We start from the raw sequence: 25,561 nt of genomic DNA on the forward strand, positions 1-25,561 counted from the left end.
TCTACTGTAAAACTGTAAATGATATAAAGTGGCCCTTAATAAATATTTCTTTCATTTTTTAAATAAGCACATGTTAAGCACCTGTTGTATATCACACACAAATAAGACAATTACCGGCCGGGCGTGGTGGCTCACGCCTGTAATCCCAGCACTTTGGGAGGCCCAGGCGGGCAGATCACGAGGTCAGGAGATCGAGACCACCCTGACTAACACGGTGAAACCCCGTCTCTACTAAAAATGCAAAAAAAAGTAGCCAAACATGGTGGCAGGCAACTGTAGTCCCAGCTACTCGGGAGGCTGAGGCAGGAGAATGGCGTAAATCCGGGAGGCAGAGCTTGCAGTGAGCCGAGATCACACCACTGCACTCCAGCCTGGGCGACAGAGTGAGACTCTGTCTCAAAAAAAAAAAAAAAAAAAAAAAGGCAATTACCAAAGGGACCCCAGGCCTCACATCCTTCAGTCTAATAGGATAACATTTCCATCTCTACCTATCTTGTTTTGGATACAGTATCACTTTCAGAATGGTAATTCTAAGCTAATGAAATATTCTCAATCATAAACATCCAAAAGGTTTCACTAAATTACATTTGTAAAGAAAAAAAATTGAGAAGGACAAGACTCAAAAATGGTTTCTAGTTAGATATACAGACTGGAAATCACAGGTTGCACACCAACTTTATTTGGGTTAAATATAACCTTCACAAGGGTTTATTCAGGCCCACACATTATCAGCCTTCACAGTGCTTTTATTTTTTTTTCTCCCAAATCTTTCAGCTTGGAATGTATGACTTCTTTTTAAATAACAAAATCAGAAGATATGGTCAATGTGGGGCTACTATTATCATGAGAGAAATCAATCGGAGACAGTCAGAATCAGCTCTCCTACACAGCCAACCTCTTGTTCACCCGAGTCTCTAACTTCCTCATTGTCTACCCAGAACTGAGAACAGAGGTCAGGCTAATCTTTGCCCTGGTGTTCTCATTTTCTCTTTGGCAGTTGTAAAAGAAAGTTATTTTTAAAAATTCATATATTAAAAATTTTGGTCTAAATTCTGACGGAACGTACTCAGTTGTGCCTGATCTGGTAAGAATTTAATTTTGCGACACTGCCTCTCAACAATACCTTTCATCAATATTTGACTCTACAAACATTTTGATGAAAATGTTGTTTATATGTGTACATATATGGGTGTGCATAGGTGTATCAATACAAATTTAAATATATAGAAAGAGGGAGAAAGAAAGACAGAGACGGAAAATGAAGGAACAGAAAAATGAGATGACGAAACAAAGAAATGAAGAAAGCAAGCACAGGGAAGGGAGGAAGTGAGGGAGGGAAGAAGACAGGAAGGGAAGAGATTATCTATCTACATCTATTCTCCAAGATATTTTCAGCTCCGTTTCTGTGCCATCCCCTGTGTGACTTCAGGCTTACCCTGCCCTGACCGGTGGAATATCTTGTCTTCCAGATGGAACACCATTTACCTGGTGGATTGGGCGGTCCAATGAAAGGCATCCTTACTGGGGAGGTTCACCTCCTGGGGTCCAGCAGTGTGAGTGTGGCCTAGACGAGAGCTGCCTGGACGTTCAGCACTTTTGCAATTGCGACGCTGACAAGGATGAATGGTAATGAGAATCTCCATCTTTCTGCAATTATAGAGAAAGCACATTAATTGATGTATAAAATTTCCCCAAGACAGAAGGACATGGATGAGAAACTCAATACAAACTGGAGTGTCCCGATAGTGACTTTTTTTTTTTTTTAACTTTGAAAATGGTCAATTCTAGTATTTTCAGTGTGATAACTGATGTTTGTCACATAGAAGCATGTGCTCATACCATCAGCTTCCTTTTGTTGTTGTCTCGCTCTGTCACCAGGCTGGAGTGCAGTGTCGTGATCTCAGCTCATGGCAACCTCCACCTCTCAGGTTCAAGAGATTTTCCTGCCTCAGTCTCCCGAGTAGCCGGGAGTACAGGCACGCACCACCATACCCAGCACTTTTTTTTTTTCTTGTATTTTCAGTATTTTTAGTTGAGACGGGATTTCACCATGTTGGCCGGGATGGTCTCGAACTCTTGACCTTGTGATCCACCTGACTCAGCTTCCCAAAGTGCTGGGATTACAGGTGTGAGCCACTGCACCCAGCCCCCATCAGTTTCTTATATTCAAAGCCTCCCATTTCAAACAAGGAATGGCATGTAATATTGAGCTTTGCAATTGAGTCAGGATATTAATGATATGTGGACTATAGGTTTTGGGGGGAGAGAGTGAGAGAGACAGGGATATGGGGTTATATAGGCTGTTTCTTCATGCTCACACTGATGTTTCAATCACCCGCCTTCCCTTTTGCTACCAATAAACACATACAAAGGAAATGTATATTTATTGAGCATCTATTCAATTTCATACAATTGTCTTACTTTTGCTTCATAATGTTGAGTAGTATCTATTGCAGAGATGTTAAATAATTTTCCCAGTGTCAAACATGTCTGTCAAGTGATAGATACAGAATTAGAAATCAGCCGTTTCTGCAGCCAGAGTTTCTCTTAGTCTCCTACACCAACTTACTTCTGCAAAACGAATTTAGTTGGAAGCTTCCATGCCCATTACATTTACTCTTCTTTTATCCTCCAGGTGAGCTGTTAGTTTTTTACTGTATTGCTTACACAAATATGTACAGAACATTTCCAAATATACTTTTTCTTTGACTGAATTTAAAGCATTCTTTGGTTTTGGCTTAGCAATTTTGCTTACTTCGTCAAATGCTGCTCAATTTTAATTAAAAATTCTTATGTTAAGCTGGTCTCAATCCCCAAATTTCCCTTTAATGTTTTTACTCCTCAAACTGTTAACAACAAGGACTATTTCACAAAATATAAGGTTAAGCTAAAATCTCAGTTCAGCAAGGAAAGGACCAGGCATTTGTCTTCATTGGATCCCAGGAGATGGGAATGATCTCTTCAGAACACCCTAGGGCTGCTTAGGCACCAGGGCAGGTTACCCGAGTGCCTTCTAAACTCAAGCTCGGCGAAGTTATATGGTAATGAATCTTACCTCTTCATGTAGGTGAAATTAGATATAGCTCACCACAGGTAGAATGGGCTTCTGCATTCCTTGAGCCCCCGCTTTATCCTGCAGTGAATTCTATCTCATTATTGCAGATGCCTACAACCAGCTATGATTTGTATCCTGGGTGGAGGCCATGACTCTTTAAACATTATACCTCTCAAGACCTACAGAAGACATTCAGTGGTAATTAGTTGAACAGATTAATTTACACCATCTTTAACGAAGAGAATTATCACAAGATGGCACCTATGAGCCTGGGAGGTGTGTTGAAGTGTTAGATGGTTGTGCTGCCATAAAACATGTTCAAAACTTCTGCTCCCAGTCGCTTGGATTCACTCATTCCTTTGATTTATAAGTTTACTCTCACAGTGCATATTAGACACTATGTGTGTAATCAAAGAAATAGATATAGGAGCTGGAATAGGTAGAAGTGCTTCTCCTAGTTACTCTTGACTCTGACCCCTCCTCACCCTCCCCTCCCCTTCCTCCCCTTCCCTCCCCCCTCCCCTCACCTCCCCCTTCCTCCCTCCCTCCCTCCTTCCTTCCTTCCTTCCTTCTTTCCTCCCTCCCTCCCTCTCTCCCTCCCTCTCTCTCTCTTTCTTTTCTTTTCTTTCCTTTTCTTTTTTTTTGTTCCTTTTCTTTCTCTTTTCTTTCTTTCTTTCTTTCTTTCTTGTTCTCTCTCTGTTTCTCTCTCTCTTCTCTTCTCTTCTCTTTCTTTCTTTCTTTTTTTCTTTCTTTCAATGGAATCTTGCTCTGTCACCCAAGCTGGAGTGCAGTGACACGATCTCGGCGCACTGCAACCTCTGCCTCCCAGGTTGAAGCAATTATCCTGCCTCAGGCTCCTGAGTAGCTGGGATTACAGGGCACACCACTACGCCGGGCTACTTTTTAGTACAGATGGGATTTCTCCATGTTGGTCAGGTTGGTCTCAAACTCTTGACCTCATGATTCGCCTGCCTCGACCTCCCAAAGTGCTGGGATTACAGGCGTGAGCCAATGCTCCTGGCAGACTCTGAGTCCTTTCTTAGTTGCCTTCTTGATCTTTGCTCAGTGTTTCTTCTCCTTTACCACTTTCTTTATAGGACATTTGCCTACTGAACACTGCCTCAGTGTCTCCACTTCCTCGGGAGCAAACGAACCAGGCTTAATTTACTGCACACTGAGGGACAGGGAGGAGCATCACTTTCTATCCTTAATTGGACTGAAGTGCTCTGTGTCTCCTTTCCTAAAACTTTCCACTGCTCTCTTCCACTCAGCTCCCAGCCTCTCCCTCCTTTGACCTGCTCACTGTTTCACTAACCTCTGAACCCCTTATCTGATGATTTCACTTCATCATCTAGAGGGAGCTCAGAGGGATTCTTCACAATGTCTTCTCTCACCTTGATCACTCCAGAAGTTATTACATATTTCATGACCCTTTCCATTTCCTTTAGAACCAGTGAAAATTTTCCATCCAGGGCCACTTTCTGTGGCAAGTGACCTCTCTTAGGGCATCAGAATTTATTATTAGATAAGGTCCTGTTCAGCAATCTGCCTATCAAAGGTCAAGAGAAAAGGACTGAGTTTCCCCTCTTAAGGATGCCTGCCTCACTCCTGGATGTCCCCGAGTAGCATATTGACCATCTTGGGGCAAAGTCTAGGTGAGAACTGATCAGAAAGTTCCTTCTGTCATTCTCAAGAGGGAGTAGAGGCTGAGATTCTGATTCAATACTTCTGAGTTTCATTCATTGTCTTAGTGCAAGTCATAGCCTGTGGTAAAGGGTTTTTATAAATAATTTATTATAGAAGCATCTGTATGTATTACTTTATCAAACATTTACTGATTTATCGCTTACTTACTTAGTGCCTACTCTGTGCCAGACAGATAGTCTGCTGTGCAGAGAAAGTCAAGGGCATTATGGTCACTTCCCTTGAGGAACCCTCAGGACAGTGTAAAGAAAATGCTAGTTAGTTATTAGGTGGGTGAGAAAGTAATTGTGGTTTTTGCCATTCAAAAGTAGTGGCAAGCCTGGGCACGGTGTCTCACACCTGTAATCCCAGCACTTTGGGAGACTGAGGTGGGCGGATCATGAGGTCAGTAGCTCAAGACCAACCTGGCCAACATGGTGAAACCCCATCTCCACTAAAAATATAAAAATTAGCTGGGTGTGGTGGCGTGCACCTGTAGTTTCAGCTACTCAGGAGGCTGAGGCAGGAGAATAGCTTGAACCCAGCAGAAGGAGCTTGCACTGAGCCGAGATGGTGCCGCTGCGTTCCAGCCTGGCAGCCTGGCAGCAGAGCGAAACTCTGTCTCAAAAAAAAAAGTAATGGCAAAAATCACAATGAGTTTTGCACCAACCTAATAGGAATACATGGGTCTGAAAAATTTGGTGAGAGAAATAAGCACAGATGTACCTGAACCTGGGGTAGAAATGAGCTGGTAAATTTAGATTGTGAAGAGAAGCAGCAGTTAAGTTTTGAAGGAAGAGAAGAAGCTAAAGAAATAAACAAACTGGTGTACTACAGGCAGGGGGTGGGAGTGGGGGGAATGTCTGTGTGCAGGGGGGAAATGTAAAATAATATACAAATCACCACTCTCTTAAACCACAAATATATTGGTGTGGTTGTTGCACTGTGGTCATGTGAGAAATGTACAGAAGATAAAGGGAGGGAGGAAGGTCAGATCCAGGTTATGAAGCTCCTTGTATGGAAATAACAGTGAGCTAGCTTTGTCTGCACAAGAATTATAGGCATACGGTAAGCATTCACACATGAGACCAGGCATCTTTGTGAAAATGCATTTATTATTTATATATCAAACTCTGTTGTTTACTGCAGAAAGGAAAAATACAAAAGCTAACACCTTGTGAAATAGTTAATCACGTTCAACATACTTGCGATTTCTTTTTTTTTTTTTTTTTTTTTTTTTTTTTTTTTTTTTTTGAGGCGGAGTCTCGCTCTGTCGCCCGGACTGGAGTGCAGTGGCCGGATCTCAGCTCACTGCAAGCTCCGCCTCCCGGGTTCACGCCATTCTCCTGCCTCAGCCTCCCGAGTAGCTGGGACTACAGGCGCCTGCCACTTCGCCCGGCTAGTTTTTGTATTTTTAGTAGAGATGGGGTTTCACCGTGTTAGCCAGGATGGTCTCGATCTCCTGACCTCGTGATCCGCCCGTCTCGGCCTCCCAAAGTGCTGGGATTACAGGCTTGAGCCACCGCGCCCGGCCCGCGATTTCTTTCTTAACCAACATGTGGTCAGACTGACTTTCCACACATTTCAAATTTTGTTTTAGACCACCGTGCCTCGTTTACTATCAGTGGTGTTCTGTGTGCCTCAGAGAAACTTTGGATATTCTTGCCTTGTAAAATTCCCTCAAGTTTTTGCCCTTGTGAAATTAATCAGAAAACTGACTTGGCCTTGTATAGCACCCAGTGGATAGCAGTTTAATATGTTACAACTCCTAGATAGCATTGCCACTTAAATGTTACCTGTCATATCCTGAATTGTTCTTAGTATGTTATATACTATATTTCATATTAACATCTCAATAACTCTTGAGTTTGTTTTTATTATTTATTTTCCCCAGAAAAAAGAAACTGAGGCTCAGAGATGATAAATGGTTTGGTTAAGTTCGCTTGCCTAAGGGGCAGAGCAGACGTTTTAGCTGAATCTAAGGATGCGCTTAGTGATTATGGCAAATGAGCTGCTAACCTTGGGGTTTTGAATAATGGCCAGCCAATGAGGATGCCAGAGAGAACTCTCCTACGATCTCTCAAATCACATCACTGCAGCATGCATGCTTCTTTTTGCTAAGCCAGGGTGCTTAGGGAACCTGGGGCATCTTCTAAGCCTCTGGTGATTTATAATTTCTTGTTTTGTTTCATTATTTTTTGAGTAAGGGTCTCACTTTGTTGCCCAGGCTGGTCGTGATTGCTTGGGTTCAAGCAATCCTTCCATCTCAGCCTCCCAAAGCGTCAGGACTAAAGGTGCATTCAACCATGGCCGTCTTGTTCTATTTTAACAAGCTGCTGTAACTGAATAACATACATTTCAATGAGACTCAAGTAAATGAAGATAATGAGTGCATGTTGTAGGGGTGAGTGAAAGTGACACAGCTCACAAGATGGAGGTGGGTGGGGAGAGAAGAAAAAGTCACTCAGTGAACCTCAAAAGCACGTTTCCTTCTTAGAGTAAGAGGAAAGCTTTAACTACACAACTGAATTAGCTGATTTCCTAGGGGTTTCTATCCCAACCAAATCACTAAATCGTAATGAAAAAGGAAGAAATGAAGGAACATGTAAAGAATAATAATTTTACTAATTAATGACTGTTTGCAAAACAACTTCTCTTCAACATCACCATTCAATCTCTAGGAATCCTCCCAACTAGATGGTTTCTGAACCAGCTACTTTAGAGTGCTGGCTTGTTGAGAGTAAGAAAGGAAACTCTGGTGACAGTCTGGGTTGCAGACCCTGGAGACAGCTCAGGAGAGTGTCGGGCTGTGTGGGAGGTGGGAAAACAGTCATCCAGCAAGAGGGGTCAAAGGCTGGCGGAGCAGCATGTTGGAGAAGGCAGAGAGAATGTGCAATGTCCCACATGGTGATGACCCGTGGCCCAGATGAAGTGTTCTCATCCAAACAACCAGGTTGCACTAAAGTGAAGCTCTTTTACTTAGCAGTAGAACATTCTTTTATTTATTTTAGAAGAAAGTACAGAAGTTTTTATTTGATTTTTAGTAACTCTGTTCTTTGCCTCTTGCCCTTAGTGTACCCTTATATAAAGTGATATGGCAAAAATAGGAAGAGAAAATGATGTAAGGTGTAAATTCCAGTCTTTTGATAATCCAAAAAAGAAAATCTTTTATTCTTTTCCTTAAAGAATAGAATATTTTTATGGGATGTTATTTTTTTAGCATATGGAATCCTGGAACTTTAAGCTATTATTTAGCCTTTGGTTCTACTTTTCTGTTACAGAGAAATTATTTAATAAATGTTGCTAGATTCACGAATGAATGATAGGTGAATGATTTCTGTTAGACAGATTTTTACCAATGTATTTTTAGATAGGTCAGGCCATAGCCACGATATGATTAGTTGAAATTTACTTTCTTTTTAGTCATTACTCCTGTTTCACAATCTCACAAGAAATATTTACCAAATTGTAACCTCCATGCCTTTTGCTACAGATTGATTTTCTTCTGGCTATCAAAAGTAGTTATTTGTCTTTCTATGCCCGGATTATTTCACTTAACATCATATATTCCAGGTTCATTCATGTTATCGAAAAGGACAGGGTTTTCTTAATTTGCCAAGCTTGAACAATAGTTCATTGTTTATATACACATTTTCCTTATTTATTCACTAATGGACACCGAGATTGTTTCCATGTGAGGGGATAGATATGTTAAGTAGCTTGATTTAGCCTTTCCATGATTTATACATATGTCAACACATCACATCATACCCTACAAATATATACAATTTTTGTTGTTCAATTAAACAATTAATTTTTTTGAAAGTAGCTACAAGTGAACATCCTGTTCCAAAAGTTATCTTTGTATACATTTGCCTTGAAAATAGGCTTTTGTTTTGGTGACTACATGTCTAATCCAGGCCCCAGGACATTGCTCTTCCCAAAGACCCTGCATTCCCTCCCCATGAGACGCACAATGAGATGATGCTGGATACCTCCTAGTGGGGTCGAATTTTGCTGTTTCCTCACCTGGGTCATTATTTGATCTTTCAGAACTCTTTTGATTTCCTCAAAACCTTCACCTCTGAGATTGCCAGGCTCCATGCAGTGAGGACGCCTTAGACCAGGTCGTATCTTGAGAAGGGGCTCCAATCTTGAATTCTGAGAGAAACAAAAATTTCACCTCAGGGCACACTAAGATTCTATCCCTTATTGAAAAAGAATAATAAATTAGGCAATCTCTATTGTTTGAATTTGATTATTCATGAATCTGTTTATGAGCTACTCTACTGCTTTTTGAGTTTTGAAAGTGCCTGTTCTCTAGGCAGACAGGAATTAGAAAGGGTTTATGTGGGTTTTTGCTCACTCAGTCCCTGAATTCCCACACGCATCTTGCAAATTAATCAGGGCCAGCCTCTTGTGTTGGAGAGGAGTATACTTGGCACATGGTGGGTCCTCCACGCATTAACTGCTTAATGAAAGGATGCATGAATGAAGAGATGGGACATTTTCTCTCTCCTCATCCACTCTTCCTGGCCAAATATGCGCTCCACTTGCTAGTTATTTTCTGCTGTTTTAGTCATTGAATATACTCTTAAAGTATACATTCTGGAGTAACTTGATACTGGCTTGCTTATGCTAATGTTCCCATGACTGGGTTTCAATTTTTTTTTTTTTTTTCTTTAAGACAGGATCTCACTCTGTCGCCCAAGCTAGAGTGCAGTGATGTGATCTTGGCTCACTGCAACCTCAGATTCCTGACCTCAAGCAATCCTCACACGTCAAACTCTCAAAGTTATGGGATTACAGGCGTGAACCATTGTTCCCAGCGAGCCTACATTTTTTTTTAGACAGAATGTTTTGTAATGTACCTCAATGGAAAGAATAAGAAGGCCTTGCCCAATTAAGAGATAAAGAAAAACATATGAAAATAGAAAAAAAAAAAAAAGAACTTGCAATAAAAGGTTGAAAATTCAAAACCAAAATATCACATCACTATTTTGTAAAATTCTAAATGAGGTAAATACCCTAACTGAGGTAAATAAAATATTTTGCCTATGGTAGCATTAAAGAGGGTTTTTTTTCCCCCTTCTTTTTTATTTAATGATGCCACCATCCTATCCACCTTTTAGAGAAAAATATCTAATATGAACAGTTTATCATCCATGAGTTCTGGAAAACAAAACATAGCTATGAAATACTTCTTTTTAATCTTGTGGAAAACAAAACGTAGGTTGAGGTTTCTATTACATCAGTTATCTGTCAAGCTTCACAAATATATTATCACTAAATTGTCTGTAAAGTCTCATTGTTCGAGCAATTGCAAAATTGTATCAGAAATAAAACTCAAAGTCATTATAGAGATTATGATTTTGCATTTACATGAAATGATCCTCTCCCTGAGGAGGTAGCTTTACCGTAGGGATATTCAGAACTCACCAGTCAGAACACAGACACATGGAGAGACATTCCTTACAACTTCTTCTTGATCAGAATTTGCTGGAACTCTTAGCCAAGTATGTCTGAAGGGGACAGCTCTGACAGAGTGGGAAGTTGGTGATGCTGTTTTCTTGCTCCTTTCATTCTCTCTGTCTTTTTCATTTCTATTCTGCATGGGGCTGCTTCTGTGGTCCATGGCAATGCTCTCTGTGAACTACAAATAAATCCCAATGTCTGCATTTTTTTTTAAATTGTAGTGCCTTCATCAAGTAGCAGAAGGAGAAATAATTCCATCTCCTTTGTACGTCTGTCTTATCGGTATTTTGTGAAAGTGTCATGAGCTAATTCATGTAATACACTTAGAATACACACAATTGTAGCTGTTTTTGCTGGTATCATTGTCATTTTCTGAATATAAAACGTAATGAATCTCTCAGTAATATTTTATTATGTAATAGAAATAACAAATTGTGGATTTGTCACCTATTAACTAGAAAGCCTAAGTCATTTAGCCTCTCTAAGCTTCTGGTTTCTAATTTATTTTTTAAAAGTGGGGGAATATCTATCTCTGGGAAATACTGGCTGAGTTAGCAATAATTTGTGCACCTAGCAGATGTGCCATAGAGTCAGAGCTCAAAGATTTATCAACCATCTTTTTATTATTATTTTCTCCATTTTCATCCAATCTTAAATAAACTATAAAAGCCAACATTGATTTGTAGAAGTTAAACAGATATCTAAGAAAAGTCTGTATGCATGTATTGCAAATCAAAACCACAATGGGATACCATCTTATACCCGTCAGAATGGCTATTAAAAAAAGCCATGTTTACACTGTTGGTGGGAGTGTAAATTAGTTCAATCATTTTTGAAGACAGTGTGGCGATTCCTCAAAGATTTAGACAGACTATCATTTGACCCAGCAATTCCATTACTGGGCATATACCCAAAGGAATAGAAACCATTCTGTGATAAAGTTACATGCACATGTCTGTTCATTGCAGCACTATTATCAATAGCAAAGGCATGGAATCAACCCAAGTGCCCATCGATGATAGACTGGGTAAAGACAATGTGGTACATATACACCATGGAATACTATGCAGTCATAAAAAGGAATGAGATCATGTGCTTTGCAGGGACATGGATGGAGCTGAAAGCCATTATTCCCAGTAAATTAACACAGGAGAAGGAAAACAAATACTGCATCTTCTCACTTATAAGTGGCAGCCAACTGATGAGAACACATGAACACATCGGACTGGGGTACAACACACACTGGGGCCTGTGGGAGGTTGGGTGTGGGAGGAGGGACAGCATCAGGAAGAATAGCTGATGAATGCTGGGCTTAATAACTAAGTGGTGGGATGATCTGTGCAGCAAACCACCATGGCACACGTTTACCTGTGTAATAAACTTGCACATCCTACACATGTACCCCTGAAATTAAAAGTTGGAAATAAAAAAAAGAAACTAAAGGGAAAAGAAAGAAAAGTATATATGCATGTATGCCATGAACAAAAACATAACAGAAGTAATACCATGCAAGCGCAAAGTTCATTCAACCACCAGACTTTGAGTGGAGTAAGGAAATAGCACTGAAATTCCTTCTTCCCAAAACAGGGCTGCTCTCTGAAAGTTTATTTGTAAAATTCACCATGTAACTGGTGGATCTGCCCTGTGTGTAAATAAACCAAGAGATTCCTTGTGAATGTATAACAGAAGAGCTCATGGACTCCCAGAAATCCTGTCAAGGTGATCCATGTGTAATCTCAGGGAATGAAGGGCTGGAATATCACTGCAAATTAGTAAACTGAAACCTAATCAATTGAGCTGTGTCTTGTGTGGAGAAAGCCTGTGTGCACAGAATGGGGATGGTCACCGTGAGACCTACTGAGGACAGTGTGAGGACTCAAGGCCTGGCGGTGTGATTCCGGCACAGTTCAGAGGAGGCTTCACAAGCGCCAGCTTCCATTCTTGAGAGAGCTGCTGTCGGCAGGTGGGAGACCCGTGTTGGAGCACAGGAGACATTGGTGGTTATAGGCAAATGCTTTGGCATCTAAATCTGTGTCCAAATCCTGGCCTTTCCATTTGCAAATGATAAACCTTGAGAAGTTTTATCATCTTCCTGAATCTCAGTTCTTGCTCCTGTACAATGCAGGTAATTGTTACAATATTTTCCTAGCGTCATTCTCAGGATTAAGTGAGTTCATGTGTGAAACTCTACTTCAGTGCTCCCATGGCCAGGGAAAGGCTCCACGGATATGAGTTGCTCATCTGAGTTCCCAAACCACCAGTGCATTCTAAAGCAGCAAACTCAAACTCTAGCAGTGCCTCTAATTTAGGGATCTTATCTTTTTAAAATAGTTTATCTCTATAAAAGGCAACAGTGATTTAAAATAACATTTTATTGTCCACTTTGTAAATATTTTGGTGTTTGGACTTTACCTGTGAGAGATAGAGACCTCTTAAAAGGTTTTTAGCAATAAAGTATGAATCATGGTACATATTATATAAACATGTTTCCTGGAATAATAAGAAGAATGACAGGAATTAAGAGAGTAGATAGATTAGAAGCAGGGATCCAGTTTGTGTCATCAGCCCCAAGGCCTAGGCAGAGCCATGAGATCTCAAAATAAAACTGAGTTTGGGAGCATGAGGATAAACCATTGAACGGAGAGACATGAAGAAAGTGAGATTGGTGGAAGTTGTTAATTAAGAGCGAGGGAGGAAGTAAGAAAGAACAGAGAAATGAAGACTCATATGCTTACCACCTCAGCAACTGGGTGTACAGGGCAAGTCATGCACAGAGGTGAGTGACAGACAGGTGGGAAGGCTGACCCCTGAGAAAACGACTAGTGAAGGAGGTTGAACATCTTAGTTTAAGGTGCCTGATGACATCCAAGGGAAGGATTTAGTAGACAGTCAAATAAATATATATTCATGGAGAAACATGTGTGTGTGTGTGTAACAGCAAAGAAGGCAAAAGTGAAATGTAAAATGCTGTAACAAAGTGAAGGACATTAGGGGCTGACATGTTCCATGGAAACTAGCAGTTTAATAAGAGAAGTCTCAGTGGACTGAAAGGGGAAAAGGCCAACTGTCGTAGGTTGAGGAGGAAAAGGGTGCAGAGGAAGAGGAGATGAGAGAATGCAGGCAATTATCTGAAGAAAATTTGACTCTGAAGAGAAAAGAAGGGAAGTAACTAGATTGAGAGATAGGGTTGAGGACGACTACAGCATGCAAGCAGACAAAGAGGGAGAAGTCGTAGGTACAACATAAAGAGACAGCTTAATTGAAGGAGGAAGTGCCCTGAGACATCAGAAGATGAGGTTCAGGATAAACTACTAGCCATGGACAAGGCGAGGATTGCTCAAGCCAAGAGAAAGCAAATCACGGTGGGTTCAGATGGTCCGACTTTGCAGATACCCTGGCTAGATTGCTGATTAATGCTGAGCTTATTCTCTATGAAACCTTTACCCGTTTTCCAACCGGGAAAACAAGAATTACACACACACACACACATCAATATATAAATCAATGTCACAAAATATTGTATGCAAGAAATTGAAATTAGGATAGAGAAGGAAAAGAGAATACAAGACATTTGGGAACATTTTTGAGAGGAAACTGGAGTTGAGTCTTGAGAAATTTGAAGAGCAGGAGAAGACAAACAGTTGATGTGTTCCGGAGAAAGAGAGATATATATTTTGGAATCATCAAGATCTAAGTGGTATTGAATCACAAGTATGGTATACAGTCTAATAGTTTTGACTTTTAATCTACTTGCTTCCTGAATAAGACTGAAGGCAATCTAGAAATGTATGAATATATTTCTAGAATATATATATATTTATTATATATACACATTATATATATTCATTATATATACATTATATATTCATTATACATACATTATATATTCATTATATATACATTATATATATTCATTATATATATATATAATGACACCACTAATTGTTTCCTTCTTTATATTGAGGTCATGTTCTACAAATTATGACCCCCAAAATCTTCTTCTGTGGTATTTTTTAAATCAGTTTTACATCTCTGACTTCTTGAGGGTCATTTTAATTTCTTAACAGGAAAGTGGCATTGAGTAAACCTTGGCTGATTCATATACCAAGACCTGCTTTTGTTTTCTTGTATCTGTTTGTGAAAAGTCCTATGGTGTCAGGTTTCTAGAGCATTTATAGAAAAAAATAGTTTCTGAACATTTTAAATACATACTTAATTTGCCCTCTCCCCTTGTTTCTTATGCTAGGAAATAAAAAAAAGATTCCAGATGTGGTCCAGTCCCCCCACCCACCCCTGTGTGGAGCACAGGGAAATGGATATTATCCTCGGGTAGACTGTATATCTGACCACTCAATGCCTGAATTTGCCTTGGTTGGCAGCCAAATGACCCTTAAGCTCATTTAAAGCTTCTTGTTACCTAATCTCCTCGGTCTTTTTTTTTTTTTTTTTTTTTTTAATCTGGAAGTCTTGAGAAAGAAAGCAAAAGAGAAATAATTGCTCCTTAAACAAAGGTAAGATAGAATTATCAGCAAGCATCAGTGCAGCACTGCAGACTTGAAGAGTTGCTTGCAGGCATCTTACTGGCCATTCCTCCTTTGCAGCCATAAGAAACGAAAAACATCGTGTACCCCACTCAGGAGAAGCGGGTGTGGAGTCTCTTGAGGTTAATCCACTCAGATTCACACGTGGGCTTCAGAGGGAGCTGAGTTGTTGAATTCTTCCTATAATTTTCTGTCTGTCTACCATATATAACATTTTATTTGCTACTTCCAAGTGACTGAAAGAGGAAAGGACACAAAAGAGGGGGAAAAAAAAAAAACCATTGTATTTTTTGATAGTTAAGTCACCCAAATTATATACTAAAATAAACTTACCAAGCAGCAGTTAACCAAAATTGGTTGATGAAAATGAATGGCAGTCTGTGACATTTCATGAGACTTGAATGATATCCCCTCATCACTCTGCCACTCTAAATTTGATGAAATACCAAGATTCAGATATTTAAACTTAGAGAAAGCACATTGACTAATTCTGTACCATACTCTTGCTCTTGAGAATATTTAAGTTTTTTTCTTTCTGCATGTGATTTATTATCTTTTAGGTCATACTAATGTGTTTTTTAAGGATCATATGCCTATTCCATGTGCCCTTATAGGCTCCATAAATGAGAATGTCTGGCTGCTCTGCTCATGCATTCCGGTTGTGGGGTGCCGTTTCTTGTTCTCCTTTTATATATTCTTTGTATGTCATGTTTGTATTTCAAACTTCAATGAGAATTTCCATAACTATGTATTGAATCTCTACTATGAGCAAGTTGGTGTGTTCATTGTTTTATATATATTATCCCCTTTGATTCATACAAAAATATCAGATTGTTAGTATTATTATTATTATTATAACCATTTAAAACATATGAAAACTGAACCCCAGAGTGACCTCACTGATGTTATACAACTAGGGTGTTGAGGTACACGGATTCAACTCATGTCATCTGGTCCAGCGACAGGCTTTCCTACTACATACAAAACAATCATCTCTCAACTATACTTAGGAAGGGCCTTGTGCATTGCTCCAAAGGAAGTGAAAGTTTGCAGAGTTCTTACCCTTGGCATGAAGAAAGCAAATCTATAGCTGTAGACTCCTTGCCTATCAATAGGTACCACCATCATTTGCATCATTTTATTGTGACTAAAATCCACCATGACAATCACCACTACCATCACCACCAATTGCCCTACCCATTGTTTTGAAATGTTGGAATCTTACCTGTCACTCACAAATTTAATTAAATCCAATCATATTCCTAATATGACCTTAAACGCAGGAATAAATATGCAAATTCCCTTTGATGGCTCCATTGCCTATAGTCTCAACACAGCCTTCACATGCAGTTTATTGGTCCAGTCAATGGGGATCCCCGCTGTCATTTTTTAAAGAAATTTAAATTTCATTGCCAATATTCAAAAACTGAAAATTTTTACATTAATATTCTAGCCTGGCTCTTTGATCTCATATTACAGAATGGCATAATTTCCTGTTGCTAATGAGTACTACAGGCCTGCTTTAGTTGGAACACCTACTTTATACCTATCTCTCTTTCCCCCTGACACTGAGATTGTGTGTCAATTTCCATTTATTACTAACACAAAGCTGGATTCACATGCATTTTGATCTGCTTGGCCACTGTAGGCATTTATATTTGTATCTGTTTCTGTTGCATTAAATAGCTTTAGAGAGAAATTTACTTTAAGTTTTCAGGTAAAAAGTATTCTTAGTAATGTGCCTTGCATCATCAAACTAAATATGATTTTTTTTCCTCTGTTATTTGGAAGAGAATTTTATTCTTAGAGTGCTATTTTTAGATCTCAACACTTTGACACAAAAACATCAAATTTTTATAGACAAGATGCCAGAGAGTATAGGAAAGGCAGTCGTTGGCATTGATGGGCAGACTTTAGAAACTACTATTTTCACCTTGAAAATGGAAATGGAGAGGCATACAATTCTATAGCAGTACAGAATTTCTTCAGGAGAGGATTTGGGTTTGGTCTTCATTCCACTTCGGCTGTTTGGCATTTGCTTTGAAATCTCTGCCTGAAAAGATATTGGAATGTGGAGATTGAAATTCATCCCTGTGTCTATGCAGCATTCATAGATGTACTTTCAAGCTGAGACAAAAGCCTTATTCTATATCCTTTGAATGGCCTCTAAGTACAGGTATTCGAATTGTAGATATTGTACAGTACATTTCTTTACATTTTCCATTTGATAGATCTGTAGGAACATGTGTACAGGTAAATATTTGACTTATTCATAATTAAGATGAATTAATATGTTTTTCTCTATTTTCATGAGTTGGATAATAAATCTGAAAATTTAATTTTCTACATGTGCTCTGTCATATAAGCTCTCCAATACAGAATCATAGGTGGATGCATAAAAAGATGAATTGACTTGCCTGGGGCCACAGAGTAGTTCAGGAACAAAGAAGGGAACTAAAATAAGTGTCACTGCCACCATTTTTGAGCATTTACCATAGATCAGGCACCATGCTAAGTGACTACATAATCTCTTTTAAACCTATCAGTCATTGTGATGTAGATGTTATCTCCATTTTAAAATTGAGCACATTGAATATCTCAGAAATGAAATTATTTGCCCAGTCTAACATAGCTAGGACCTGGGGACTGAGATTCCAGAACACATCTATATGCTTCTAAAACTATGTCCTTAAAGACCTGGGGTAGATCCTGGGGATACCAAGAATGTGACGTTGTCCCTGCCTCTTCTGTGGTGTGAGGTATGACCTTAGGCTAGCTATTTAATATCTCTCAGCCTCAGTTTCCTTATTTGTAAGTGGGCATAATGACACCTAAGGCATAGTATTTTTTTGGGGGGGGGAATACCTATCCCCTGGTATAACTGCCTCAAAACAGTTGTACATTCAATGCTAGTTTCCTACATCCAATTTTTCCTTCTCAGCCAAATGATGTGGCCCTTACCCTGAGTCCAAAAACACCACCGTCAACAAAAGGGGAAAATATCCAATGGCTTATCCTATTCTTCCTGAACTTTCTCCAAAGGTGATTAGTCAGTGTTTTATTTGCATGGTTAACAAAAACAGAGTCAGAGTCATTAACTACCGAGATGTTTAAGAACAAAATGAAAAGCAAGGAAGCAGTAACTATAAAGCACCTCGAGTTAAAGGGTGGTAAAAAATAGATAAAGTTGACTGAAACCTGTCGGCAGGTGGCTGAAACAAGTCCTCAGAGTGATTTTTGAGTGGAATTTGTGATGGGTGTTTCAAGTTAGTTGCTGAGATAGCCGATCTCTTTATGGGAATGAGAGGTGAGGTTTAATGTCACATTAGCACACGTTGAGCAGGTGGGCTGCTCTTAGCCACCAAAAGCAGCAGCAATCTTTGTAAACGATCCATTTCTACAAGCACACATGGGGAAGATGGAAAATTCACTTGTTTTTGGAAGCCAGCCATGGGTTTTGTAATTCACATTCCTTTCCTTCACACACACTTAGGCGATGAAAGGCCTTCTGTTTTCCCCCTCTCTGCCCCTACCCTGCTGCAATTACCCAAATCACTTCTGAAAAGAGGGGCCATGGAAAAGAGTCCCTAGATTATCCACATTTTGTCCTCTTTTTTTCTTAAATTTATGTTTTGCAGGACAAATGATACTGGCTTTCTTTCCTTCAAAGACCACTTGCCTGTCACTCAGATAGTTATCACTGATACCGACAGATCAAACTCAGAAGCCGCTTGGAGAATTGGTCCCTTGCGTTGCTATGGTGACCGTGAGTACTAAATCGAAAGAAGCTTTCTCTCTGCATTACATGAGCACAAGATGTTTTTACTGCCTTATCCCTTTTCCCTGCAGTGTGCCCTAGTCTTGAAAATTACCCACATGTCCAGTGCTTTCCCCTACCCCATTGAAAACGATAAACGATGTTGAAGGATTTTCTCATTTGCAGGACGCTTCTGGAACGCCGTCTCATTTTACACAGAAGCCTCTTACCTCCACTTTCCTACCTTCCATGCGGAATTCAGTGCCGATATTTCCTTCTTTTTTAAAACCACAGCATTATCCGGAGTTTTCCTAGAAAATCTTGGCATTAAAGACTTCATTCGACTCGAAATAAGCTGTAAGTGCCCTCAATTATGCATTTAATGTAACTGATCAACAAACAAGTTTTAATCTTGTTTTTGCCACCAATCACTAGTGGGCATATGTACCAGCAAATTAATCTCACTGGACATCTGTAAAATTAGCAGTGATAATGTCTAGTTTCTTCTGATGCTTTATGATTTATTATGACCTGTCAGTATTTAATCAGTCATTTTCTCATCAAAACATGGGCATTCCGAAAATTCCCACAGACACCTATTACAGTTTCCAAAGATATTTCTTACCTGTGACTTTAATCTTCCACACTACAGGACTTTTTTCATGACACTTTCCATGCAAAGCTGAAAAGAGGATTATTATGCATTCTATTCATATTTGGGGTCTACTTTTTGTTTTACCTTTGTTCCAAAAGTAATTTCCTGACTTATTTCCCACCCTAGGAGCCTGTGACTATCCAATCAGAATTGTCATGGTTTCTCTACCACTTCCCCGTGAACAGTGGCGTACCTAATAAACTCGATGCCAGGACGTGGATCACCTTTTAGTCTGCATACCCCGCATATAAACTATATTCAGTAATAATCATGACATGCAATGAAAAATGATAGGAATACAGATGGTGAAATTTCCTATAATTAAACATTTTGTATATAATCATACTAATGAAACAATATTCCAATACCAGTAAAATACAATTAAAAAAATTAAACCAAGTCATATTTTTAATAAAAAGGGAGAAAGCATACATACATATTGCTCTGTTGCGATCCTAGTAACATTAAAATTTATGTTTCTGAGTCTCTACTTCTTGAAATTTGACAGTGACTTCATAAAATGCAGGTATTTTCTTATGTTCATGTTCAAAAGAGAGTATGTTCATGTCCATTTATCTCATATTGAGAAAATAATACTTTCTATTAATTTTAGTTTGTTTCATATGAAGCAAGAGCTATACAAATAAGTAAGGTTTTAAACTTCATAATATATTTGTTAAAAATTCATAAAAATTTCATTTTATACTAAATTCTGTAAATTCTAGTACTGTCAATGTTGCTACTTCAGGATTGATTCTAGAAACTTCCAAATGTCTCTGCAAGCAAAAAAATTCCACTAAAATAATTTTGACAGAAAATTCGTCATAAATTTCTATTTTATTAGGTAAAAAGTTACCATATTCCTAAGAATTTGAAATTGCTTGGGTCCTAATAGGGTGCAAATTTTGTCTCAAAACTCTGTGGTTCCACGTATTCATGTATTGAACATTAGATTTGAGTTAAACAATGCTAGCAGAGTAATTATACAGATGAAAAATGAGAACTTGAGTTCTTATTCTTAAAAATAAACAAATATATTTGAGTCTGTATTTTTAGGAGACAATGATAAATCTAGAGTTCTCTGTATTAACTTTCCCTCAGAATATAACATTTATTAAGTGGGAAGAGATAAAACATACTAATTTGAAGTTTATACATACATTGTTAAAAATTAACAGTAGCGTTATATGAACAAAATACATTTGTTTATTTTTAAGAGTAAGAACTCAAGTCCAGGTGTGGTGGCTCACACCTGCAATCCTGGCACTTTGGGAGGCCTAGGCAGGAGGATTGCTTGAGGTCAGGAGTTCGAGACCAGCCTGCCCAACATGGTGAAACCCTGTCTCCACTAAAAATACAAAAATTATCCGGGTGTGGTGGCAGGTGCCTCTAATCCCAGCTGCTTGGGAGGCTGAGGCAGGAGAAATGCTTGAACCCCAGAGGCAGAGGTTGCAGTAAGCCAAGATTACACTACTGCACCCCAGCCTGGGTGACAAGAGTGAAACTTTGTGTCAGAAAAATAAATAAATAAATACATAAATAAAATAACAGTAGCTTCAGCATCTATTGAAACAGACCAACAAATGATTTATTTGTTGAAGGAATGTTTTATCACTAACATTGCTTCGAATTACTTGTGTATGGTAGTAATTTTTAAAAAGATGTATTTTTAGTGACTTTTCTTATTGTTTTAGGTTCTCTGCACTGAGTGCACTTTTTACTACTTATACACAGGGTAGGCTATAGCCAGCACCTTGCCCGTGTTATTCCTGTGACCATAAAGACTCAGGCTTGTCATTAGGTGCCCTATGAATGTGTGTCTAAATGAATGTTTTCCTGTAGTTTGATTGAGGCTATTGACCATATCACTATAATGATGTGACTGCACGAAATACCCTTGAAAGTATAACTAATGTGTTAGCAACAGAAATTGGAAATTTGAGAGCTCCAGAAAAGGAGAAAAAAAAATGACTGGAGAAGATGGCAGAGGTGTTTAAGTCTCCTGCAAATTACCAAGCAGCTAAGTGTTTCTTTTGCAGTTACCGCACAATACGTACAAGGAAAAAGATCTTCTTAATTGGTAGTTTTAATCTCCTTTTACTCCAACTATTGAGACTATTAATGGGAGGAAGCTCTTGTGGCTTTGGTGTGAAACAAGATCCCTCACACCTAACATGACCAGTCTCTAAAAATGTTGAGTTGAATGCCAACAATTTCATAATTTGGATATAATAACTTCAATGTAAATTTAATAAAAATTAGGCCCCATGGCCTTTTGATTCATTAAAGCAGCAGTAAACATCATGGTATGTTATTACAAGGTAATGACTGATGATTTAGTGTTAATTACATATCAATGTCCAATTTGTTTGTACTTTGTGCTACTGTATTTTCCCTTTGGCTTATGCAAGATTGTTTTTAGCGCAGGTTAGAATTACATTTGACAAAAATCAAAACCCACTGAGGTAATTGGTTGGTACATAATATATCACCAGATTGGAGAATATATACTTTCCAAGACAAGATTTTATATAAAAACATTGAGAAGTTCAAGATCTTATAGTGCTCAAAATATTTGTTATTATTAATATTTAAAAGGAGAAAAGACCAAAGTGGGGTGGAAACATCTTGCATTCTTTATTTACAGTGACACTCGTATTACACATTTTAGGCAGATGGAATTTTTACCCTAAAGGGTTCATAGCAAGAAACATCCACAGACCAGGCACTTGGAAAGGAAATGGCCTTTTAACAGATGCAGTTGCTCAGAATAGATTTCCCTCCCTTCCCCAAGGAGTGTTCATCTAAAACTATCCGAGCAGCAGTTTCCAAGGTTGATATATCCAAATTGTTGGACAGGGAACAGTAGATTTCCATGAAATTTTCAATCCATTGCCTTCCAGCCTGCTTTCAAAGATATTTGAATTTTGTAGCCCATACTCTATGAAAAAGAAGACACGCCACTATTTTGGCAAGTCTTAGTGAATGTGTTTTAGTGGGCCTGTGGAAACGATAACTGTTTTGATACTTATCTCACAATGGCTGTACAGGTAGAAATTGATATTTTAGAGTAGATGAGGAGATCAGAAGGAAATGGCTTATGAGAGTCAGTCTGGCATAGTGGAAAGAAGCTAGACTAGAACCCAATATGGATTCAAACTTTTGTTCTTCCAAGTGGGTTTGTGAGCTGCCTTGAGCAAGTTCTTCTCCCTTCCTATGCTTATTTATGCAACATGGGGTTGGTGACATCCATATGCCACCCAGAGATGCCTTTGGCTGCGAATAACAGAAAACTCAATCTGAACCGGCAGCCACAAGAATGGAAATTCACTGGTACTGGAGCATGTGACGAAGCCCAGAGGAGGTAGGACTGGCTTTATTTATGGTTGTTTGCAGTAGTTTAACAAAGTTATCAGTCGTCTCATGGTTTTCTCTCTCTGTTATGAATGTTGAATGTCTGCTTTGGTCTAAGGCTGGCACTCCCTCATGGTGGAGCTGCATCCCAGCTGGTGGAGAATCCCTGCTTCCCAGCCCTACAAGCAATCCTCCTGAGAGGCCACTCACTTGGTCTCCAAGAACCAACGTGTGTGGCTGGGAACGTATAGATTGCAGATTGATTTATACCAGGGCCGACCCCCACACCAGAGACTGGGCTAGCTTCCCCTAAAGCCCATGGGAAAGTGAGAGAGGGAGGAGTTTCCCAAAGCAAACTCAGTATTGTTAGAAAGAAGGTAGTTGCCAGGGAAACAATCAGTGAGGATTCTTCTAAGGCAGTTGTCAGAATTGAAATGTGTAATTTATTTTAAAAAATGCCTTGAAAAGGAAACAAGACCAGAAATTTCCTGAGCTGCTCATGGGAAAAACGATACATATATATACTGTATGTATGTGTGTGTGTGTATATATGTGTATGTATGTGTATGTATGTACTCTATAAATATGTGTGTATACTGTATAGATACATATATACACACAAAGAGAGCAAGAAAGATTTAACTTTATAATTTCAGAAGTATTATACTGAGAATGTTACCAAATGTGATGTTAACTTGGACACACTATAGTTAGAACTTCAGAGAATAGTACAAATGAATACTATTAATAATTACACTTTTGTTGAATTGTTGAGCAATTATTCTGATTAGACACTGTACAATTCTTTACATTCCTGATTTCATTTTGTTTCCAAGCACTCCCATCAATGATGATCCCTATGTTGTACTGTGATTACCACCGCACAGTGCACCGGCAGGCAGGATGAGCCTAGAGAGGGCAAGCAGCAAGCCCTGATCACTCAGCTGGGAAGGTTAGAATCCAGGACCCACCCAGCTCTGTCTGGCTCCTTACATCACCCCCCCAACTCTGCTTTGCCCGGGTCCACAGGATTGACAATGTTAGAACTCAAGAGAACATACAATTATTTACCTCCAGATTTTGAGGCACAGGACATAGAGGAGGTCCCTGCAATTTTGTGCAATCACAGGTACTATTTTTCTAGAGTTAGAAACTGTGACTGCTGTCAGATCCTTAAAGAGATTATGTCCCTGAAAAGTTTTAAGAGTATTTTATTTAGTTCATATTTCTCATTTTACACATGGACACCTGGAAGGACAGAGAGATTAACTCACTATATTAAGGCCTTACAAATTATTCATTCCATAAATGGACCCTGAAATATCTCTCATGCTGACCTGGGGTGGGGATTGAGGACACAGAATGAAGTGTGGTTCCGTCTTCACGGAGCTCAGGATTGAGTGCCGGGAGGAGACGTGTAGAGTGTGTCCTAAAGATATTCTCTAATGGGCTTGGTGGTCACTCCTGGAAGAACATGCAGGTGTCTTCTTAGCAGCTTCCTCCCATCTCCTAGGAGCACTTGGTAGAAACTCTGTAACAGCCCTAAACATGCCCTTTCTTTTCTTTATCAGTCTTCTCAAAAGTAAATCATGACCTCATCTCGTTTCATTTGTCTCAGAATTCTCAGTGCCTAGCAGGGGCCTGACTTGATAAAAATGCCCTGAAAGACTGAGGACACTCCTTAGCTTTGCCTTGAACCATAAAGAAGTAGCTGGTGAGAGAAGGCATTTGTCAGAAGGCTGGGGGAGGTTGAGCTTAGAGGGTAAGTTCACGATAGAGCTAATGCTCTCATGGGTCTTCTCCCTTCCTATTCAGGGCCAGTGGGCTATGTCCACCTCTTCAGCAAGTGAGAGCCAACTTGAATTTGCCTTAAGGGCCCCGTTATAAAGGCATTGGCCAAAGTGGGATGGATCCTTCATTCTCTTACCTTGTTTTCAGCATCTTTATCATCTATTCTAGCTTTGACTACCCAGGGCAACTGCACAGGTTTCCAGGTGTGGAGGTTTTATCATAGGAATCATGATTTAAAAATTGAGCTCTGGGAAACACCACCTGGACTCACATCCCGACTCTGCCCCACCTGCACTGGGTCAGCTTACTTAGCGACCTGTACCTCACTTCCCTCATCTGTAAAAGATTCCTGTCTCATAAAGTTGTAGCAAGGTTTAGTGAGTTGATTAATGAAAAACGAGTAGCAAGGTACTTGGCTCACAGTAAGTACTCGGTAAATACTATTTTTATTGAATTTTACTGATTCTAGGAGGAATGACTTAAACATAGTATGTCTTTAATAGTTGCTTTAATAAAGTTAAGTAATAATAATTTTAAAGACTCTGCAAGGACCCTAATACCTTGGTATAAACCTGTAAAAGTATGAAGAAAATTGCAGAATTGCATTTAGTATGTGCAATGTAATGACGTTTCAATGAATAAAATGAGAACTTCCTGTATACAAGGCACAGTGCTAGGTGCTGGGTATATGATAAATGAGATGTTCTAGAGTTGCAGACTCGGGGGAGACAGTAAACAGATTATTATACAGCAGGGGGCTGCAGTTTGGAGAAGAGGTAAGCACAGACGGGAAACCGATTATGAAGGTGGTGGTCAGGGGGCAAGGCTAGTCACAGCGAAGCAGCAAGCCCTCCACAAACATATGTTGTCTCAGTGGAATTTATTATCCACAAGACTAGCCTTGCAGGAAAGCTTTTAGTAAAATCTTTAACATTCCTCACCCAAATTCTCACCAATCTTACTCCATGTTTTATAGAAAAATGTAATTGTGGGGTCCAGTCATCTCTCAGTTAAGTGTTTTTAAATTTTGAGATATGCAGGGCTGCCAGGTGGCACTGGTGATCTGAATAAGAAACAGGGAAAGACTCAAGGGGCCACCTTCACTCTTATTTAGTCTAACTGCTCGTCACTCAATCTGTTCCCTTCAATTCTGTTTCCTTTAAGTCATGGATTTGTAACCTGAAGCCAATTTGCCTAGGTTGAAAAATCACAGGTCACAGTAATAATAACAGCTATCACTTGTTGAACAT

At 39.2% G+C, this 25,561-nt stretch overlaps 1 protein-coding gene across 2 annotated transcripts in view; it reads left to right on the forward strand.

Annotated features, from left to right (window-relative positions):
* The window catches only part of CNTNAP5 (contactin associated protein family member 5), a 493,109-nt gene that overhangs the window by 311,234 nt on the left and 156,314 nt on the right, over window positions 1–25,561 (forward strand). For both annotated transcript variants that reach the window (XM_033231817.1, XM_033231818.1), the window contains exons 11-13: window positions 1,470–1,626; window positions 18,393–18,520; window positions 18,698–18,868. In XM_033231817.1, the coding sequence (XP_033087708.1) occupies window positions 1,470–1,626; window positions 18,393–18,520; window positions 18,698–18,868 (456 nt within the window). The remainder of the gene's footprint in view (window positions 1–1,469; window positions 1,627–18,392; window positions 18,521–18,697; window positions 18,869–25,561) is intronic.

The sequence above is a fragment of the Trachypithecus francoisi genome, unplaced genomic scaffold (assembly GCF_009764315.1).
Source record: "Trachypithecus francoisi isolate TF-2019V2 unplaced genomic scaffold, Tfra_2.0 Lachesis_group13, whole genome shotgun sequence".
In the NCBI taxonomy this organism is placed as follows: Eukaryota; Metazoa; Chordata; class Mammalia; order Primates; family Cercopithecidae; genus Trachypithecus; species Trachypithecus francoisi.